Raw genomic sequence first — 22,317 nt, forward strand, 5'->3', positions numbered from 1 at the left:
TAAAGAAGTGACTAAGACATATTTCAGATTTCTAAGTTATAATTTTGGTATTTTTTGAATTGAACTTTGAATGAACTATAAAAAATACATAAATTTGAAAAATTTGCTTTTGGCTGCGGTGGCCTATTCTACCAATTCGAATACCTCTTGGCATAAACCGTCTGAGTTTCATTAGTCATTATTACTACCGACATGTTCTTCGGCTAGTCCCAAAACCGCAAATAATTGACAAACAAAATCGGAACACTTCGATGTGTCGACGATTTTTTGAAATACTGGAACGAAATTTTTTGAAACATCAAATACCCGAAAGGAATTTTGTTTCGAAATGTTGATCAGTCGTACATGAATATTTCCTAGAACGACCGAAAAGGAACCGGATCACCGAAAAGGAACCGAGACGGAAAGAAGTGAGAGGTTTACTTGCATAAGTTATGGGATCAGAGCCAACTTATTGGTTTCAATAATAGTTCTTTGTAAAAAAGAGGCGTGCCAACCAGCTTTTAAGCCTTGTATATGACCTATTCGATATTCCAGTTATGACTCTTTTGAAAACTCGTTTAAATTCTGCACCTATGGGCAATGTTTTCCGCTGTAACAACACCAGCGTTTCGCCTTAATTCTATCGCAACTCGACGTACTTCCGAAAGTAAAATTCTAGTTAATTTTTTGAAAAGGCTGTGGTGCGCAAAAACGTGCAAAAAGCTCGCACTATAAAAATTTAAGTAATAGAGGGTATAATTAAACTAGAAATAAACATAACCAAACTATAAGAAGACTTAAATATTAATAAAGAACTAAATGCTTTGCACAATGTTGGTCGAACTTAAAAAGACGAGGCCGTGAGCGATATATAATATAAATTTTCGCAATGCGCCAACTTTTTTTTTTGCAATATTTCCTTTTAATATTTTGATTTTACTGAGATTATTTTAAATTAAATTGCAGATACTTTGCAAATAAAACCTTTACAAATTTATTTTTTCAATGTTTCTAACCAAAAAAATTTTACGTTTTATAATAAATATCAAACACCGAATGTATTTGCTTTGAACTTTCTACCTTTTTGCACGCTTGCTAGCCTGAACGTTGGCACGGTGCAAAAGTATATTCCCCGTTTCAAGTAATTCATCGTTTAATTCAGACACTGAAACTTTGCCAACAAATTATAGTTCATTTAAACAATTTTGAAATTAAAATTCGAGTTCACAAAATGCAAAAGACGTGGGGAGTAATCATTTCAAAATAATTTGCGCTGTTCGATTGCTTGCGCGATAAACGCAAAATTTATTTAAAATTTATTAAGCATAAAATACGTTCTTGTTTTTTTTTTATGGCTCACCTGCAGTGAGATTTGTTAGTTTAATTTCATTTCCACAAGTTGCCAAAAGAATTAAAAAGAAACAAATCAATCAAATTCGGAGGTGAGTCTTTAGGGCAACGATTTGCAGAATCCCTCAGCTGGTGCCAAGTGTTTGAGTGGTTCTATTTAGTCTGTATGTGTGTGAATGAGTTCTCGTTGCATACAAAAAACTATTAAAAGTATAATTGCATGTGTATGTGTGTGTGTGTTTGGTTTGCAGTTTACTCTTCATGATTACTTCGCTTCATTTGGATGTATGTATGTATGTGTAAAATTGCAGTTGCCTACTTTCATATTCTGAATATCGACGACTCATTAAATGCCAACATTCACCAAAGAGTTTTCGTTTTTATTTTATTTTTTATTTTTGTTTGTTTTCTTTTTTTGTTAGCGAATAATCGATAAATGTTATTCGTCAACATTTCCTAGGGAGGTAAAATTATTATATTATATCTGTTATTTATTTCATTACTTTACATCAGTGACGCACTTTTACTATTGTTATGTTTAACTATTGTATCCGGTTTCCTATTTTCGCTAGACGTTTAATTTAGTTTATTTATTTATTGCATATATGAATTCTCGGTAGTTGCCCGAGAAGAGAAATAGTTGTTAAACAAAATTCATTTAGTCAAAAGCTCTATTAACGATTATCGTACTTATGTGTGTATAGGTGTGTGTGAGTGTGTGTGTTTTAGATATATTTATTTATTTAGTCAACTCACGCCAACATCTCTATGAAGTTGTTGCCTCACTTCAGACGCTGCAATTATTTGCTTATTTGAATTCATTTAACTGTTACGCGATTGGTGGTAGTGGTGGGTAAGGGTGTACATTAATGTATAAGTATATGTTTCAGCCACGAGCTTTAAACCGCTCGCCTTCTATGCTGCTATCGCTATTGTATTTACCACTGCTTCACACTTCTCTGCGCCCAACTTCGGACAACAAACAAAAAATACTTCTGCTTGACCTTTGTCCCGCAACTCCTTCAGTTGGTTCACATTTACAATTACTTTACTTATAAATTTGCACTAAATTACTGCAAATTTTTATTTTATTTCTACTTACAACACAGCGACAAAAAATGGAAAATTATTATTTGAAAATAACAAAAGGCAGAAAGCAAATATTTATAGTTTTCAAAATACAAAAAAAAAAAAAATAAAAAGGAAAAATTATAATAACTCAACTGAATAATGGGCTGACTTATTCATGTACGCGTGTCTGTGTATAAGTTTTTCATTTACTTATTACTTTGTGTTTTTCCTTAATTTCGTATAAAATGCTTAGTTTAATTAATTATATTTGCGTTTGTCAATGTGTGTGGGTGTGTGTTGTAATCTTAACCTTAGAGAGGAGCAAAATTTTAAAACTACAGTAGATTTAACAATTGGACAGCGATATTTTGCACCGGGCTTCCAACTCACTTGCTCGGAAACTGGAAGCATGCGGCACAAATCCTAATTCGCAACTGCGTAACGCACACGTACAGCTCGCAACTCACAACTCGCCAAAGGCGGTTGCAAAAAAGATTTTTTATGTTTTTTTTTTTTTGTCAAAAGGAGAATATATTGGATGCAAGTGTTATCAGCTATAGGATGAAATACGAAACTTATTCATAATTTTGGGACTTCTTCCAGTTCATTAAAGGTGTTCATTTACAAGAAATAGACAAATCAAAGGTTTATGAAAAACTGAAGAGCGTTAAAAACTCAGGAGGATAATTAAGAGAACAGACAATGGAAAGCGTTTGTTGCAGATTTGCCAGCTGTTACGATATAACAAAGTTTAAAGTTTAAAGGTTTTTTATAAGTTTCAAAACTTATTTGTTTTTTTTTTGGACTTCAAATTGTTCGTTCCGAACTGATTTTCACATTTTTTCACAGTTGTGGTAAACAGAATAAAAAAAAATAATAATCGCCTAATTTTGGTCAATACGTCGGGGAAAACTAAACTAAAAAGAATGAACATTGCGTTTAAATATTTATAACTACTAAATGGGAATGGAGAAGCAGTAGTTGGAATAAGAAGCAATTGTTGGGATATATTGTTTTGGATAGATTGATTTTTTGAATTCGACAAGAGGGAAGAAAAATCAAACGTAGTTCAATTGTGGTTAACTATTCGCTAAATTGAAAGTTTCCTTAACCTAAAATGCATATGCATACACAAATATATATGTACATCATCATAGTGCTACACTAAGAAAATGTTCAAAAACACAAAATGATCTTGCAAATGAAAGTCAAAAAGGAATCATAGGGCCGCTCTTTGCGTGCTTCGGGAGGCAAGCTTCAAACCCAAAGAATTACTATATTATCACAACATTGGAAAAGTGGTTGTGCTAAAGTGGTCCACCAGCCATGATCCTTCAAGCTGAGCAATATCACAATTACCAAGCACAGTTGAAGGGAGTCACAGCAGTAGCCTACTTTTCAGCGCACACAAAAACGGAAGCTTGCTCCAAATAAAAGGAAAGAAAAACATACATATAATATATAAAGTATAACCAAAGGGAAGATGGCAACTTTTGCCGGTGTCAATGACACAACTCACATTTTCGTCACTGCCTCACTGCCTAAAACTATGCTTACAAGCAAATTTTGAAAGAGATCACAAGGGCGTTCCTTACATATTTCAATTTTCCAAACTTGGTTGGGATATACACAGATTTCAATTTTTTGTTTTGGACCTAAAATTATGATTTTTGTTTTTGTTTTTGTTTTTGTTTAACTTTAAATACTAAAATCTACAATTTAAGATTTGGAAAATACTTAGCTAAGCTTATCAACAACAAGGGTTGGGTGAGAGTGGCGGGGAGGGGTTGGTTTCTTACAACTAATATGATCACGCTGCGCTGTGTTAAGTGAATGTAGTGATGCATTCACGCATTTCAATTTATTTTTTACAAAAACAGAAGGATTATAATAAATATTTACAGAGCTGGCATATTTGCAACAAAAATGTTTCCAAACAAAAATAGAAACAAAAAAAAAAAACAAATTAAATAAAGTTCAAACACAAATAGCATCAACACTTGAATGGGCTAAGGGCAGGGTATGCTCGCACAGGAAGTGACCGCTTGCACGTCCACACTTCTGGGTTAGCATAAATTAAGGCGCCTCAATGCGCTTAATTTTCGGCGGGGAAATCGCGTAGCTGTACGGTGCGCACAAAATATGCACGAATGTTTCTGCACGTCCTTTTGGCGGGTGTCTAGATTATAATTACCAATTTGAGGTAAAGATGTTACGCTAAAAAATTACAAGCAACGCATAACTAAATATCTTCTTGCACTAAAATCTAATAATTAGGGAATTGGGGATTTTCTCTTAACACTCATTTTTCAATAATTGCCCTCTTCTAAATATACATTTACTTGTTACTTGATGCAACATTCTCTCATTCATTTTGCAAAAGTAGGTTTATGTTTATTGAAAAACACAGCAATATTTAATTTAATTTTTAAAATAAGTAAAACTTCAAAGTAATACTAATTAATTAATTTATATGACGTAAAATCTCTACAAATAATCAATTAAAACACAAAAATTGTGATGTTTTTGTAGTAATAATTTGTTTTACGTAGTTTTCTTTATGTTAACAAAAATATTTGGTAATTTTTTTTAATTCTATGCATTTTCCATTCTTAACAGTTTAATAAGTAGAAATATTTCGTAAATGTGGCAAAACCAAAATGAAAAAAAAATTTAAATAAAAATAATTACACATAAATTAATAAGTCATAATTTACAGTGAGATGTGTTTTAAATCCATTTAAATAAAACTCAAACAAAATTCAACAAATTCTTTTAACATAAACATTTGTACACGTATTGATTTCAGTGATGATAATTGCAGATTTTTGAATTTAACTAAAAAAATAACTCAAACAAGAAAGAAATTACTTTATGCTATATTTATTTGCCCGGAAACATTTCGCGTTTAGCAGCTTCAAGTCGTGTGCCAAATTTATTTAGGCTGGTACTTTATGCACAGTGAAGTCCTTTGCACCAAAGAAAAATCATTACTTCAGCTGGTCAATGAAAAAAGTTAGTAGCGCAGTTTTTACAATTTCGCAAAGTTCTATTGCTCTGTGTACATAAATGTTTTTCTAAGCAAATTTCATATCCACGGCTTCGGCAATAAGCTAAACGCAAAACGTTCCACTCAAGGCTTTTACTTCACAGTGTGCAAAATAAAATTACATCTAGAAATAAACTAAAATAAATGGACTAATTTTTTCATTTTCATTAAACGTCAAACAGCTACTACTTCTTACTAATACATATTTATTAGTATGATTATTTGTAACTAAATAACAGTATTATTAAATGTTTTGCAGTTGCAATTCATTACTTCTGCATTTTATTTCAAATTCTCCCTTCTCACGTATCAAAAAAAAAAATAATAATTAACACAATAAAACCCGACGTCGACTCATCGTTTCACATTATTGCTACTACAAATAAATCTGTTTTCTAATTTTGTTCAAATCAGTTTGTTTGGTTAGTTTTCACTTTTCGCCATTATTTTTGCCGTTCGCTGCTTGCTGAACCACTTTACTTTACATGTCTGTCGCCTTTGTTTATTATGTACTGTTAAAAAATTTCGCTAAATTTTTATCATTTCATTTCATAATGAGTTAATCCGCATAGTTAATTATGTTTATATAATTGAGGAATTGCTCCGAAAACAACTGCATGCACGCCGTGTTGCTATCCGCCTCCGCCGCACTCATTCCCATGCCGCCGTTATCCAAGTCGGTTCCTATATTTGCACGCAATCCTTTGTTGTTATTGCCAGCCGCCACTGCTGGCGTCGGCAGTTGCTTGGTGGAGCTTGCAAGCGATGTTGTGGCCGGCATGTTTGTGCGCCAAATGTTGTTGGAGTCGGTGAAGTCGATGGGCTGAGCCAGGTCGAAATCGGCATTTGTGTTGCTCGTGACGCGTGCTCCTGCTGCGACACTGTTCCGTTCAGTATTGTTGCACCAGAGATCAGTGAATAGGTCGGTGGTAGCGCGTGTTGTGGCGGCTGCCGTCGGGTTCGGTATTTCCCAAATGTTGCTTATCTTGGCGAACTGCGCAGCTTCATCGGGCTGGGCGGCACCGCAATTATCGGCTGCAAAATAACTTTGTAGCTTGCAATTGGGCCACACGCCAACCTCTATGCCAGTGCTCGAACCCAGGCCCGACGAACAGGTGGACGATGCCGAGGAGCAAGTGGAGGATGCGCTGGGCGACGTCGACTGCTGGCCGCTATCGCCTAGATTGTTGGGGCCATTATTGCCAGACCCTCCGCCCGAAGCGTTTGCTGCGGTTATGGCTACACCTGCCTTTGTGGTGTAATAAGTATCCCTGAGAGTGTTGCTGCTGTTGGGCGATGTTTGCGATGCCGACCACAATGGCTCCTTGCTGTTGCTACGATAGTCCGGACGTGTGGATGCAGTGGAGGTGGGGCTCAATGAAGGCTGAGAGCCGGAGCCGCTCGAACAGCCGCTAGTGGAGGAAGAACCACTGGAGCCGGACGAGGGGGAGCAACCCCAGAGTGATGAAATGGCATCGGAGGTGCTCGTTTGGTTACCGAATAGTATACTGGAGCCAGCATTGACCCCAGTGATGTTGTATGGAGCAACTGTTGCGTGCGATTGGCTCCACAACCCATTCAATTTGTTTGCGGTTGGCAATAGGGCTATTGCTGCGTCTCCTGCTCCACTTGCGGATGCTACAGCTGCTGTTGCTGGTGCTGTTGCTGCGGCCGTTGCTAAATTATTGCTAATTAATAAATTACTAATACTGCTACCGACACTACTGTTTGCTAGTAAACTGTTAGAATCACCATTGCGTCCTAAAAGCCCTACCACCTGATTGCTATTATGTTGTTGTTGTTGCTGTTCGAGACCTGACTTAATCTCGCCCATTTCATTAACAAAACTATTCAAATGCAAATTACTTAAATTACATTGCTCACTTAATTTTAGCGGTAGTGTTGCCAGCATTTGTTGCTGTAGTAGAAGCTGTTGCTGCTGCTGCTGCTGTGATGACGAAATCGATGCACTCGACTGAGTGGTTGCGGGCGTAGCGGCGGCAGCTGCCAAACCAGCTAAGGACAGACGTGCAGCAGCCACTGGCGTAAATGCCGACAAACGTGACTGCTGCTGTGCCTGTGGTTGTTGCGGCTGTTGTTGCTGTTGCTGTGGCTGTAGTGGCTGTCTTACCTGATTTGTGTTGTGTATGTTGTTGGCCGAACTACCGGCACCGAGTCCGCTGCCACCGCTGTATTGCTGTTGGTATTGTTGTGCATGAGGATGTGCACCAATGATTTCAGGATTGATTTGTTGTTGCAGCGGTGCTGAGTAATCAATTGATGGGTTATAGAGCACAATTTTCTTCGATTGCATGTTGGTGTTGCTACTGATGTTGCTGCTGCTGCTGCTGCTGTTTCTATTGTTTGCCGTTGGAGCCGCAATGCTGGCAGTGTTGGCTGCTGTTGTTGTTTGAGTGGCTGTTGTCGCTGCCGCCAGCATTTCCGTGGACTCCAACGGGGCCTCATGTTATGCGATCGCCTGGTGGCGTATCACATTGCTTTTGGTGTAGCAGAAGCTCAACGGCTTGACGAAGTGAGTATCCTGCGTGGCGCAATATGGACAGGTGACGCAGTGCGAATAGTCGCTGTAGAAATTGAGACGCTGCTGCGGATGCAAAAGCAATTTGAAGCAATTATTGCACTGCAAGCAGAGAAAAACAAGAGACGGGATCATTATTAGACGAAAAACAGTTGTGAAAATCATATACGAATACATGAGCGCAATAAAAATATTCTAGCGGAGAAAAATGAGTGAACATAAAATATTTTTGTCGAAGCTATCTTTTCTTTGCTCACCTTTAGACGCTCAGCACAGCATGGCATTGCGGCAAAAATGTCATATGAATACATGGTGCCAAGGACTAGATTCGAGCCATCCCAAATTTCGCCACAGAACCTGAATAGAAACCGAAATAAAATAGAAATTACCAATAATTTAGATTGAAAGTTTGTAAAAATATAAAACAGAATAGTTTGTCTCTAAGCGACCTTTACATAAATCATTGGGCTGGAGGTATACAGTTCTCAAATGCTAGTTGCGCTATTATTTTCGTCGTTAGCACCTCTCAGCCGGCTTATGAGTTGTACATAAAAGCGTACAGATCTTGCAGAATATAATCAGGCTCTTGTCTTTTTAGAATATTATTATTATTGCTGTTATATTTTATCTTAAAGTAAGGATTTTAAAAGTGTCCCAATTCCGCCTAACTAAAAATTTAGGATAACTTTTAATTAGTGGACCTGTGTTTTGAGGTCTGCCGTACGCTCTAAAATTACCACCTCATAATGTTTTCACTTTCTACCCTCGATTCACACGCTCCTGAGCTGCACAGGAATGTTTTAACGCTAACTTTTGGATATATGCCTCAAGCATACTGGAGTTTCCTTTCTTTGTTGCCTTTACAAAATTTCGAAGAAGTGCAAGAATAGTATAATTCTCTGGGTCGGCATATGTGTGAAATCATTTTCTCCCATTAACGTTATGAAATTATCAATCGATTAAAAGCAAACTATTTTTTTTTGCTTGTTAAACTTGCTTTGATTTGACTTACCTACAGTTAATGACACGATTCGTTGAGGTACCATCCAAACAAGCCATACAAACGCAAGTCAAATATAGTGGCCTTCCTTCATACTTCACCTGGAAATTAATTAGAAAAATGTATTATTAATAAAAGAAAACTTTATCAACAACGTTTTATGATGTTCGAGCAATTTTCAAAAGGGTTAATACGAATTTTGGACTTTCTTAAATTAATTCTTCTATATTTTATATATTGGCGCTTAAATCCTTTATTGGATGTTTGACCGAGCTCTTCCGCGTAGGTCTGGTGTGCGTCTTGATATTTTTCCGCAAATGGAGGGACCTGCGCGCGTCCGAAAGGCAGATCGTTTTTTATGGCAGAAATACACTTGCAGGTTTGTCATTGCCAGCCGAGATGCGATCGCTTTTAGAAAATACTTTGTGCACCAGGTGGTGTTTTGGAGCAGGTAACAGCTACCCTAATTACCTCATTATTTGTAAAAAGCATTTCTCTAAGTTTTTTCAGTGTGTCGCTAGTCTGTGTTTTCTAGAGCTTATATTCTTTGTTGATGTCGCATTATCACTCGAAATGCGTGAACATGGGAAAAGGTTCAAAACAATTCAATCATCGGCGAGGGAAAACATAACAGAAAAAATATATTTCGGTTGTCTGTTTGTACCTTCGTGTTTTAAAAGAGAACCATTGTTTTAAGTAAATATCAATCACTTGATGTATTTCTGTATTCATGTTGTTGTTTGTTGAATATTTTAATAAAAAAAATATTTGCATAAAACTCTGAACCAGAAATATTCCTCTGTTAGTTTGTATTTATACATAGAATTGATGACTTCACGCAGATTGTGATACAACGCCATATTCCAAATCATGGACGTATTGAAATAATAAATCGTTTAAAAATAGCCAGATATGATTTTTTTTAACATAAAGGAAGGAAACATACTTACAACCTACACTACATAATTGGTCAGTTACGTATATTTTCAGTGTAGCACCGCAAAAACTCGTAAAAAATGCATCTAACAAAACAAAAACGAACAGTGCTCAAATACCAGCTATGGAAGTAGTAGCAGAGCAACAGAAGCGGGAGCCGTAGTATTAGCTGGAGTACACATGAAGAATTTCGCAAGTAGCGTTCCGGCCGACTCCAAGGCTTTGCTCCTATTCCAAATACAGAGAGCACTCAACACTCTCTCTGACTATTGCTATGGGCTACTAGCAGTAACGAAACGTAGCTTGAAGCGGAGAAAAACATCCCGCGTTTTGCGCTACCTGATCGAGTACTCATCTGTTTAAGTTCAGATTATGTTTTCGTTGATATTGTTGCTACGGAGTAGTTAATGCAAACATTTATATTTTGTTTTTATAACCAACATACAAAGGAAATTCATTTGAAAGCATTCAATTTTGAAGACAGGGGGAATATAAGGTACAGAGCATTTTATAGCTTTAAGTTTTTCTGCTGGTTGAATACATATAACGGAAATAAATTATATTAATAGTCGCAAATGATTTTGGTTAGGTGAAAGACCCAAACGAAATATTTTGTGTTTTGTAGAACATCTTAAAGAATAATTTTAAATAAATCATAAATCGTGCAGTTTTTTAATTCTGTCGCCGACTTTTCAGAGGTTTTTTGCTTGTAGTGGTGCCATCAGTTAGAAAAGGGGTTGGCTATCAGAGTTGGCTGATTGCTATTAGCTATTTTTTTTTACTCAGATCATTTCCATAATTAACAATAAACTGTTTAAATAATAAGCAACATATAGTGAACATTATCAGATTCAACTAACGTAATGCCAAATGAATAATAAACAATGCCTGATTTACTTAGTGCCTTACACCTCTTTCAAAATATTGGGCACATATGAAATTGTTGGCGGAAGCAATATAAAAGATGGAAATTTCACAAACAAGTGTATGTATGTACATATGAACTTACATTAGGATGACGCACAAAAAAAGAATTTTTTTACTTGGCGCTACCCTCTAAAAATGTTCTATGGCCTAAGATATAGGATTCGTATTTTCTTATATCAATCAGGTCAGTCCATGAATTCGTGGAAGCTGAGCCAAATTTGACAGTCGATATGATAGCTCAGAGGTTAAATCCATCGCATGGAACAGTTCACAGACACCTGGTTCAGTTGGGAAAGGTTTCAAAGCTGGGAAAATGGGTTCCGCAAAGACTTTCCGTCGCCAACCTTCAGCAGAGAGGGAATGTGTATTCTCAGCTGCTGCAACGGCTTGAAAATGAAAGTTTTTGAACCGTATCGTTACTGGTGATGAAAAATGGGTCCTTTACAATAATCCTGTTCGCAAACGCCAATGGTTAGATAAAGATGAAACTCCAGAACCGACCCCTAGAGATGGCCTTCACCCCAAGAAGATTCTCCTGTCTATTTGGTGGGATATGGCCGGTATTGTTTATTATGAACTTCTGGAACCAAACCAGACGATAACTGCTGATTAATATTCCCATCAGCTATCAAACCTGAATGAGGCACTTAAAAAGAATTAGTGAATAGACGCAAAGTTTTGTTTCACCACGACAACGCAAGACCTCATGCCGCAAGGAAAACATTAGGCAAGCTGAACGAGCTCGGATGGGAGCTAATGCCACATTCACCATACTCTACGGATATTGCACCTTGTGATTATCACCTTTCTCATATGAGTAGGAAGAACTACTCCTCAAAAGAAGCTATAAAAAGGGATATCGAAGCGTATTTTGGCTCCAAGGACAACAAATTTTTTGAGCAGAGAATTAAAAATTTGCCTAAACGTTGGGAAGACATTTTAAATGAAGGAAAATATATTATTGATTAATTTTTATTAATTTTAAAACCACCTTTAAAAAACGCACGAACTTATGGACTGCTATATTTATTTTTTATTTAATAGAATAACAAATATTAATAATAATAAATAAAATAATAAAGAAAAATATTTACCCATGCCGCCTATGCTGTGAAAATTGCCATTGAATTCCTATGGAAAATTCACTTTGCCATACATTTTTACAGATCAATATTATGTGGTCTCCTCTCGACACCAACGAAATAGATTAGTATTTAAGTTTTTTAATTTTTAAAAATGTTGGGAATTCTCAGGCTCACTCGAAGTAATATCATTTTCGGGATACTGATTTGTAAAAAAATTATACGAAATTAAAATAAGAGTGTATTAATTCTAAAGGAATTCGATAGCAACTTTCAAAACGTTGGCGGCAAGGGTAAATATTACAAAAAATAAAAATAATAAATGTAGCTAAATATTTTCTTTAGCCATAGAACAAATGTAGGGGCCAGCGAAAGAACAAAAAAAATGTTTTTATTTTGCGTTTATTTGCAGTTTTTTAATCTCTAAAAATCCAATCAGTGAAATTTGTTCCTATAAAATGTATAACTGTAAAGTTTCTGCACGCAATAATAGTAAAGATTGAACTTTTTAAATCTAAACGGTGTCAGGAAAAACCATAAGGCAGCAAAATGTTCAAATGTGCAACAAAAGAGAAATGTGAAAAAATATGCAAGTGAGGAACGCAACGCACGAGAAGTTCAAGACAGCGACCAGCCAAGCAGCGGAAGGAATTGAAACAGTACAAAGCCGCTCAAACGAAACTTTCTACAACTTCTGACATTTCCTGGCACTGGGCGTCGTCATATAACCCAAGAGACAGCGAACTGCAGCTGAACCTCGAAAGCCCGCTGCAGACTCATACACCTACATTAACAGTGACTCCTACAGGCAGACATATTAATTTGAAATAATGCAAGGCATAAACTTCCTTATGGCCAAATGATGCAGCGCAGAGACATCTACGCCCACAGTAAACTGGCAAAATTTAGCGGCTACAAAGCGACCAGGCATTGTCAGGCAACAGAAACATCATACAAATATATGGACTGGATGGAAGTTTTAATGGGAATGACTGCGATGGGAAGAGGTAGCAGCATTAAAGTTAAGGCCCATCATTGTTGGCGGGCGTTTAGCGGCAGTTTGTGGCAGCCAACTTCAACTCTAGCACAGCTGACAACACCGAGTTATAAATCCGTTGCCAAAATATAATGAGGTAGACAAAAGGCTTTAGGAAAGCGCAGACTGGAGTGTGGAGAGATATACACTAATATTCTTATGTATGTATGTATGTATGTATGGATGTCTGAATGTGAAGGTAAGTGAAGTGCTGCGTTGCGCAAACCAAGCTACAGCATAGAATTTAGGTTTATGAGTAGGCGTGAAGAAAGTTGGCTAAATATCGCGTTGAAATGCAGACTGCCTTACTGTATCGCCCGCCATGCGTACTTTAGGAGCATATATGTATGTGTCTATATACCAGTGCATGTGTATGTGGGTAGTTGCATGCAACTGTGCTCCTTCCGCGCAGCCAAACAAACAACGCTACATGCAACACAAGAACAGCACCATTCGCTGCAGCCTCTACTCTTCTCCGTTTGCTGGCGTGCATTTTAGTAATTATTGCGACTTAAACAGACTACAAAATGGCAGCACACACACACAGGCATACACAAACAGTTGCAAGCACATGCCCTTTTTCACGTGGACTTATGCTGGCGATTTACGAGATAGGAGTGCCGAAAATATTTTATTATACAGTTTAATGCAACGGCAATTTAAAGTACTTTCAATGCTATTAGTAACAATAAGAGCATAAAACTGAGGCAAATATGTAGGCAATTTGGCAGTAGGCGTACTTGATGACAACAAAACTAACTAACAACTAACAAAACGAAAGCTAGCAAGAAATATGCTCCGACTTGTAAGCCAGAAGAATAAGAAATGCGTGAAAGGAATATTAAAATAATACATATACTAAATCTATATTGTAGGGTCAACGCTTGGTACGGCTTGCTAATGAAACGTTCAATAGTAACATCATCACTATCATAAGAGCGTCAAAAGAAAGTCAACACCTACATCCATTTGTAGGCATTTTCTGCGTCTCCTCTTTGTAAGATTTTTTTAAACAAAACCAAAGACACTTGGGTTAAATTATGCACCCATAAATTAAATATTAGCAAAATAACCAAAACTACCATGGATCGTACGATCCTCTTAAGTACAGTTGGGAGGTTAGAATTTTGTTTTCACGTTTCTCACGAAACCTCATTTTTAAAGCCGGAAGGACCCATTTACAAATCTTGATCGATCGACTCGAAATTTTAACTAGTTTTCACAATTACATTCTGCATCTCTATGCAGAGGTACAAACAGATATTTTTTTATGTATTCATAGTTTTTTTTCTAACATTTTTGGACGAATATGTTTTTCACAATTTCGGACTTTACCTTATTTTGCACTTTACATGTCTACCGACATAATTCAGCTTGTATTTAGGATTCAAGGGTAGCTTGACGTGATTGGAAGCTTGTCTAAGGCCATGAGCGCAGCTTTGCTGTCACTGCCGATGCATACAGATCTACCTCACCTGGAGCCAGCCAATACAGTGTTTGCCCGGCTCATTTTCAGAGTTTGACCAGCTTCTGGCAGCACCCCACTGTATCTCCTTTCAAGTATGACTCCTGACGGCATGGAGTCAAGGGGCGTGGCGGGAATCGGGAATTGATCGAAGTCCATGCCTTCTCAGCTGTCCAATGCCACACAGGGACCTTACTAATTCCCATTGTGTTTCAGCCTACAGATGGCCTTCTAGGCTTTTCCTTGGATGAAAACATCAAATGGTGGTAGACTAACTATATCATCTAATGCTGGGCCTGAATTATTCGGAAAAGTTCCGGTGCAACAGATGGCAACAGTGCGTTGTAGTCTCGATAAGGTCCTTTTGGCTACCAAGAGAGAGAGTCTACTCATCCAGTCCACTGATGCATAGGTGATGATAGGTATTATCATAGCTGTGTAGATCCATAGGATCTTGCTAGGAGAAAGACCCCACGTTTTCCCAAAGATCCCTGGCACTGCTAGAAGGCTTTCAGTGCTTTGGATGTCTTTGTGACTTCCATAGGAGTTTACTATCGAGGATTACTCAAAGATATTTGATTTCTTTGGATAGCTGGATTGTGACTCCTTTTAGCTTAGGCAGAACGAGTCTATTAAGCTTCCTCCTTCTGGTGAAGAGGACAATACCAGTATTGGTAGGGTTTGCGATACCCCATTAGCACAACACCAAGTGTCAATTATATCCAGACTTTTCTGCATTTTTCTACAGATGTTCATAAGCGTAGGGCCAGTTAACAAACAGGCAACGTCGTCCGCAATATGTTTGTGCGTAGATTCCAGAATAATATTTTTTATATATTCATGGTTTTGCTTTCTAATAAATTTTTGGACGAATATTTGTTTCACAATTTCGAAGTTTATCTTACTCTGCACTTCACATGAATTCGCAATTCATATATACATATAATCGAAACCTTTTTTCAAATCAATATCTAAAAAAATATATAGATGGAAGTACACTTTTGCGAAATATCGAATTCAAGCTTTTTTATGGCACTTGGAGGGTGGTCATTGCCTGTGGACGCGCGACCGCACCCCTTAAAAACATTTGTTTCCATATCTGTATTTCAGCTTCAAAACGGGATCCATAGACTGGTAGTTACGCACAAAGTTGCTCGGTTACGGTAACTGCCTTGGGCTCGTTTCAGTTGCGGTCGTTTATTTCCGTTTACCTCTAGCTAACCTTGCACAAAATGTCTCCGTAATCGATCCTCTATCGTGTTGCACAGACCGTCGTCTGCCTGGCTTTGGCTTGGCATGGTGGTATTTGTAAATTATGATGGCAAATATGTGTGTATGCATATTCATTGTGTTGTAGTTTTGAGCAAAATATAGCCAATTTGTTTCATCTAATTTTGAGATAAACGGTCATGAAAACTATTTTAGTGTGAATTCACCTGTGTTGTCATTTCCAGCTTTTTTGAAATATGCGCTTTTTGCTTTAATTTTTTAATATTGTTTCGACGTGGCTTATATTTTATTATCGCAAAAAAGCGTGGCGTGTATTAGTTTTTGACGCTCATAGTAAGTCTTGATGTATAAATTTAAAAAATAAAATAGTTTTAAAAATTTGGAGTGTTGTAGAGACTCATATGTGTACACATGGAAGTACCTATCCGTTCACTAATGTGGGCGTCTCGGGGCGCCCATAAATTTCCCATGTCAATGGTTCTGTTCTCGTGGCTCAATCACTGCTTAGTAAAATGTTCGATTTCAACGTCAACTGTCTGTCTATCTACCACTACATTAACGCATTTGTGTCTCAAATGACGCTAGAAATTTTAAAGTGATCGAGCATTTTCTTTTTTTTCTTTGCTTTCTTCCTTTAAGGAATGTAAACGTCTCTGAAGAATAGTGCAACCATTGTGGCGCACATGAAGGTATTGGTTCCCTCTGTTCATATTGTTTTCCACATCATTTGCCAGCACATGAAAAGTCGAATTTGTCGTATGTGGGCGTTTAGTTGAAGCGAGTTGAGTTGGCTTTGATCTGAAGTCAGTCATTTGACGGTATGAAGATTAATTGCACGAAGAAGTTGTAAGGCGTAGAGTTGCACATGCGAACGATAAGATTACTTGGTGCAGAAAGAAAATAATGCAAAAGGAAAAGAAGCTTGCTAATGCGCTCATCGACAGCGAAGGGGAAGAATCTGCACTGCTATTGCAATAAAAGCTCTATAAAGGCCAAATATTGTTTTTTAAGCTATTTTTTAATATAATCAAATCAGACTTTTTCTTCTTCTAAAAATTAAAAAAATATTTTCTAATTGTTGTCTATTAATTTATCTCATCGTCTTAAGCCTTTTCTATACATTTTATAGTCCTTTTTGGTTAACAAAGGTATCGAAAGCGAAGCTAAGCTATGAAAAAATTTAATAAAAATTGCAACCAACTCCAGTTCACTTACCTCAATGCAACCGGCTGAATGTTGTTTTGGGCTCAAGAAAAATGAACCGTCAACGAGCGGATAGCGATCGAAAACCAACATCGGTTCCTCACATAAAATGCAAGCGACACGACTCATTTGCGACTGAGCCAAAGAAGATAAAATAAACAGACGGGTCTCGTCGTTGCCATGATTGCCTTCGTCCTCGATCTGCAAGAAAAGAGAAAGGAGGGTAATTTAATAACAATTATAATTCCGGGAAAATATGAAAAAGTTCAACAAATGGTTTAAGAGTTTTATTGTTTTTCGGCTGAACAAAGGCTTCTCAGCAAATGAAAATTCAACTCATCCATCTGCTTTTTGTCTTATCCACATATTAAAAGGCAAGACGTGCAAATCAAAAAGGACCAACAGCGTCCCAATTTCACTTATAATCCAATTTTACTAAGCAACAAAACTTGGCGCAACCACCTGCAAGAAAACCACACAGCAGACAAATGAACCATAAAAGCGAAACGTGCCGAAACCAAGTGCGCCAATCGCTTGCCACAAAATGAGAGCTACTAAGTTCGCTGATGCTCCAGCGTAACCATCCACTGCCACTCTTCTGGCGAACACTTTTTAACCTGAATAGAGGTGCCCGCAAAGGATACCTGGAAAATATATTAAGCACCGTTAAGTTATGCTAAATTGAATTCGCATAAGTAGCTGTGTGAAGGAACATACGAGTACAACACCATATGTATATATGTATGCAAGCATGTGAGGATCCTTCCTTCACTCCTACCCGAAGCTACGAGTAGTGTGCGCGAGTAATGCCAATAACATCGGATTTCCCTAAAGTCTTGAATGAGCTAAAACTGCAGACAAAGTGAATGAACGTGCTGCGAAATCCTTATGCCTCGCTGTATGTATGTATGTATGAATATGCATGTGTATGTGTGCGGGCATTGTTACGGTCGATGTTGACATAACATATTCCCAAATTGATAATCAATAAGAATAAGGCAGAGCGTGTGTTTTTTGTGGTTAATAAAGTAATAGACGAAAACAAAGTTGCCAACAGACAAAAGGAGAGAAACATAAAAAAGCTCAATTTCCTTGCAAATCCCGCCAGCCGAAAAAAAACATATGCTTTAGCTCGTATTTGTCTTCAAATCTAAATATTCTATTGCATGCATGCACGAAAATAGTTATTTGTACATCAAAGCCATATGTGCAAGGAGCGGCTGCAAGGTATTTGTGGGGCAGACTAATGCGTTTATTGACTTACGCGCGTGGCCCCACAAATATAAAAAAAACGGAAAAGTGTAATTCGGAAAGTAATAGAAATATTCTCAGGTGACCATCAAAGGCGATTACACGTAGATTAGGAGCGTTCATTACTCTATTATCAGGTAAGTATGTGTGTGTGTGATGGAGTAAAGTTGTATTTTGATATTGACAATTTTATGATGAGCACGAGTTGCAATTATTCAAGGACAAATGGAAGCACGAGTGCGTGATGGTAATAGGCGGATAATTCGTGAAATAGATGTACTAGACTATTCATTAGAGGTCGGTGACCTAAAATTCTCACTGCAAAATCACTGAACTTTTAATTTCAACGTGCTGGTTGCAATTTCGGCAATTTATTTTAGGCATATAAACATTTTATTAGGATTTATAAGGTTTGATTTATTAGGCTTAACATCCGAGTTGACTTCAACTTTCAGTAGAGGAACTGGAGCCATGAAGACGCCACGGAATTCTGGGGCAATTTTTAGATTATTAACATCCCATTTGTATTCTCGGAAATATCAATCAACAAACGCAAACACCATAGCGAAGCAAACTCACAAATCTTGTGGTCCAACTGTAGGACCTTGTTTTGAATGAATCCATTTTGCCGCTGGCAGTTTTTGTGCCCTTTGAAATCTCGACAGTGAGTCAGTATCATACCTCGGAATGAAGTGAGTCGTTTTAAACAAAATTATTTTCCAGCTTTGCTTTTTTTAGGAAGTAAGTTTTGACCAAAAAAACACACCACCGCGGGTTTTGTATGAGAGTATTTCAGCAAATATTTCATGAAACTAGCTTGCGGGGGTCCCCCTTTCACCGTATGGTGCGTGAAGAAAAGTATGGAACTCAATCCACGAGCCTTGATTCCGTATCGATGACAACCGCTCCACATTCTCATACAAATTTGAATAACCGTCGGAAAGTCAATGCTTCCGTGGATATTAACATTTTAGATTTTATGTCCCGACATTGAAGCTTTGAATTTTGGCGATCTTTGGTAGGATAGCGGACCGTTTCACATATTCGCCCTAACAATTCATGTTGTTGTAACAGCATACACGTAAATGATGCTGGAATCGCAGGATGGATGTAATGAAGGTGCGTTCAGGTAATGTATAAGTAGCACCGACTGTGGTGCGAACACAGCAGTTAGGCGTTTATCAGCCTCACAGTTAATCAGTGGTTTTGACGATGTCAATTGCTCGCTCGTATCTCCGATTTGTCACGGTTAGCCTCCTTTTTGAGGATGTTGTTAATGATTAGCCTCACGAATTAATTACTTTTACGTAAATGATCGAGATTGGCCCTAGACTTCTCTAGGAAGGAAGGAATGTATAAATCAACTCAGTTTCGTTTGCTTTATTTGATTTTCAAGGTTGCTGGTATTTGGTCCACCCTTTACAGACGCAGTGTCAATTTGCCGCAAGTAGACTTGCCTAAGAGCAGATCTAAATGAACGACGGTGACGTGGGACGAGGCTGTTGAGATGACTGTCGATGTAGAAAGTGCGCCGCATGGAAAGAGCCAACAAATTAATATCAACTTAAACGTAAACAATCGAGAAGTATGCCGTATTTGCACAAAGCAATGGCGACTGAACGAATATAGGCGAAATAACCAATCTGTGCCACTTTTCTGATTGAGGGGGAAGATACGCAAAAATAACACTCGAATGAAAGTAAAACAATAAATTCGATTAATGAACGTTTGCACTAATTTTCAGATTTGGCTAGAGAAAAGTACAATGGCAGCAAAGATAAACTGATTGTGCCTACTTGGAAATATGGCACGTCTATGTGTGTGTGTGGAGGTATTGCGAATACAATATGTAGCGCAATGTAAATACTTGTGGAATAAGCCAAGCAGTTGTGGATAATGAAGGCGGGACTGTTGACATTTGTTCTGCAAAGTATTTTTGTAACAGTATTTGCGCTATTGTTCGAAGGTTTTATCTATCCTCCCTTTGCTGTTGTTGCCTGCTGGCATTGATACTGTCGGGGTTGATGCAAGGAAGTTACAATAGATTAAGTGATTTCTATACTTGAAGTACAAAAGGATAGTAAAGAGATAAGAAGCAACCAGCAAAACGAAACAATAAAATAAATATTTGCCGAAAAGTGAACTGATGCGCCGGGAAGCGAAAAACATAATAGGATACGTGAACAATTGAAAAATTGTCGAAAGTGCTGCAGCTGAAGAGTAATACCGGCAGACACTAAAAACTTGCGAGAGACTCAAACGCATTAGTTTCTCGCAAAACATACAGAGGTGGTGCCCTTTTTTCAAGCAGAATAGTTAAATTCCTTAGGGGCAAGCGGTTCGTAGGGAGAGACTTTGGACGGTTTGGAAAACTGCATTTTTTGTTCCCATTCCTTACCACGCGCTGCGATATACTTTATTCGTTTCTCAGTTCTTATTTTTTATTTTTCAGCACACACATTATTGCTTTTTAATAAAGTGCCGCGCTGTTGTTGCAAAAAAATATTTGAGTACATGAAAGGTTAGCTACAACGCTGGGAAAGGTTGGCAGCAAAGGAGGTCCTGTCTGCAGGCAAGAACCTATAAAATATCCTTACAGACAGTAAGCAAGGAGGAAATACAATTTATGGCAGAGCAAACGCCACCAAAAGGAAAGTTTTTAATGGATTACATTGTGTAGTTAGATGTGTATGTATGTATGCATGCGTGTATGCTAAAGCACTTTTGTCTACACATTAGAAATATATCAAACAATAACTAAATAGTAGTTAAGCGAAAAGAATTGCAAACAACAACAATCGCACACATAAATCTATATTTCGACAGTTTTTGTTTAGAGAAGCGCGAAAGTGGTTCGAGTGCTATTTAAAGGCACTGTACGTGTAATATATGAGTTTGTGAATTAGAAAAGGCAGCAGGAGAAGGAGGACAAGCGGAATGAGTGGTTGAAATAAAAACACTGCAGGGTTGAGAAGAAAAGCGAAGGGGTGTGAGTTGCTGGTGGCAGCGGCAGAAAATTGAAATGCAATTTAATTTAATGTGTTTATGACTATTGTTTTACTTCTTGGCAAACGCGAATGAGCAGTTGATACCAGCGAATTCACAAAAGGTTGTGAAGGAGGAAGTGGATGCGGATATAAGCTATGGCACGATACGGTTAGTTCTATAAGTCAAGCATTGGGCGTTTGTGACGGGCGCGGTGTGCAAGGAGGGGGGGAGTTGGTGAAGGTAGTGGGTGTAGTGTGATAATATTTATGTGAACCGGAAATGCAGAGATTTATTTATGACGCTGGTGTTGAACTAACGTTCAAGGCATTACCAGTAGAAATAAAAACAAATACACTTAAGCACACATAATAACCTTAAGTGTATTTAAGCACAAATGTACCAGAGGAGGGGTATAGCCAGTCGTGTTGTGAGCGCATAATTGCAATACATATGCAAAACGCGAGCAGACAACTTAAACTGCGATTTAATTTGCTGCACTAAAATGATCGCCTGAAATTTTATATTTATTTATTTTTATTCTTGATTGACGCTCGTAACGCCCAAGTGAGTTTGGCGCTGAGCCAATGTGAAACGCCACGTGAGCCCAAATACTTCTTCGTTCCATATATCCGACACAAAATAGGCCTGCAAACACCTGCGGGTACCTCAACGAGTATTTCAGTTATCCAACTGTAATCATAACATTCCGAAGCTAGCGGAGCTATTGGATTTATATAAAAATATCAAAGAGTGATATGTAAAAAAAGTCAGGCGTTTTCCAGATACGAAAAATTTCTGCCACGTCTCCAAACGTAATTACGAAAACCACGAAAGGTATGAAATACAAGCAAAAGTAGCAACAAAATTCATTAATATTTTTTGCGTTTTTAAGTCAGTATTCATGGTTTTGGAGTAAATAAAAGTAAAGAATATTTAAGCAAATCCCAAAACAAAATCACAGTTTGTAAAAAAATCATGGCTTTAAAAACAGTTCGTCAAATCGACGATCAGGAATAGTAACGTACAAAAATATGGTCTATGTTTAATAATAGAGCAGTTTTCAATTACGCGCAACAACAAAAAAAAAGGATTATATATGCCACGATATCAGGTCATATCTGCTTCATTCTGAATTATCCTATAGTATGTTTTGGCAAAAATTGAGTGCGAAAAGAGGAAATTAATGAGGTGTGGCATGCGTGTGGAAA

At 37.5% G+C, this 22,317-nt stretch overlaps 1 protein-coding gene across 1 annotated transcript in view; it reads right to left on the reverse strand.

Annotated features, from left to right (window-relative positions):
* Window positions 1-6,011: 6,011 nt before the first annotated feature.
* LOC129238907 (headcase protein) overlaps window positions 6,012-22,317 on the reverse strand; it is a 53,040-nt gene continuing 36,734 nt past the window's right edge. Inside the window, 4 exon segments of the mRNA XM_054874138.1 lie at window positions 6,012-8,093; window positions 8,249-8,348; window positions 9,004-9,092; window positions 16,883-17,071. Of these exon segments, the coding sequence (XP_054730113.1) occupies window positions 6,012-8,093; window positions 8,249-8,348; window positions 9,004-9,092; window positions 16,883-17,071 (2,460 nt within the window).

Source organism: Anastrepha obliqua, chromosome 1 (genome assembly GCF_027943255.1).
Source record: "Anastrepha obliqua isolate idAnaObli1 chromosome 1, idAnaObli1_1.0, whole genome shotgun sequence".
In the NCBI taxonomy this organism is placed as follows: Eukaryota; Metazoa; Arthropoda; class Insecta; order Diptera; family Tephritidae; genus Anastrepha; species Anastrepha obliqua.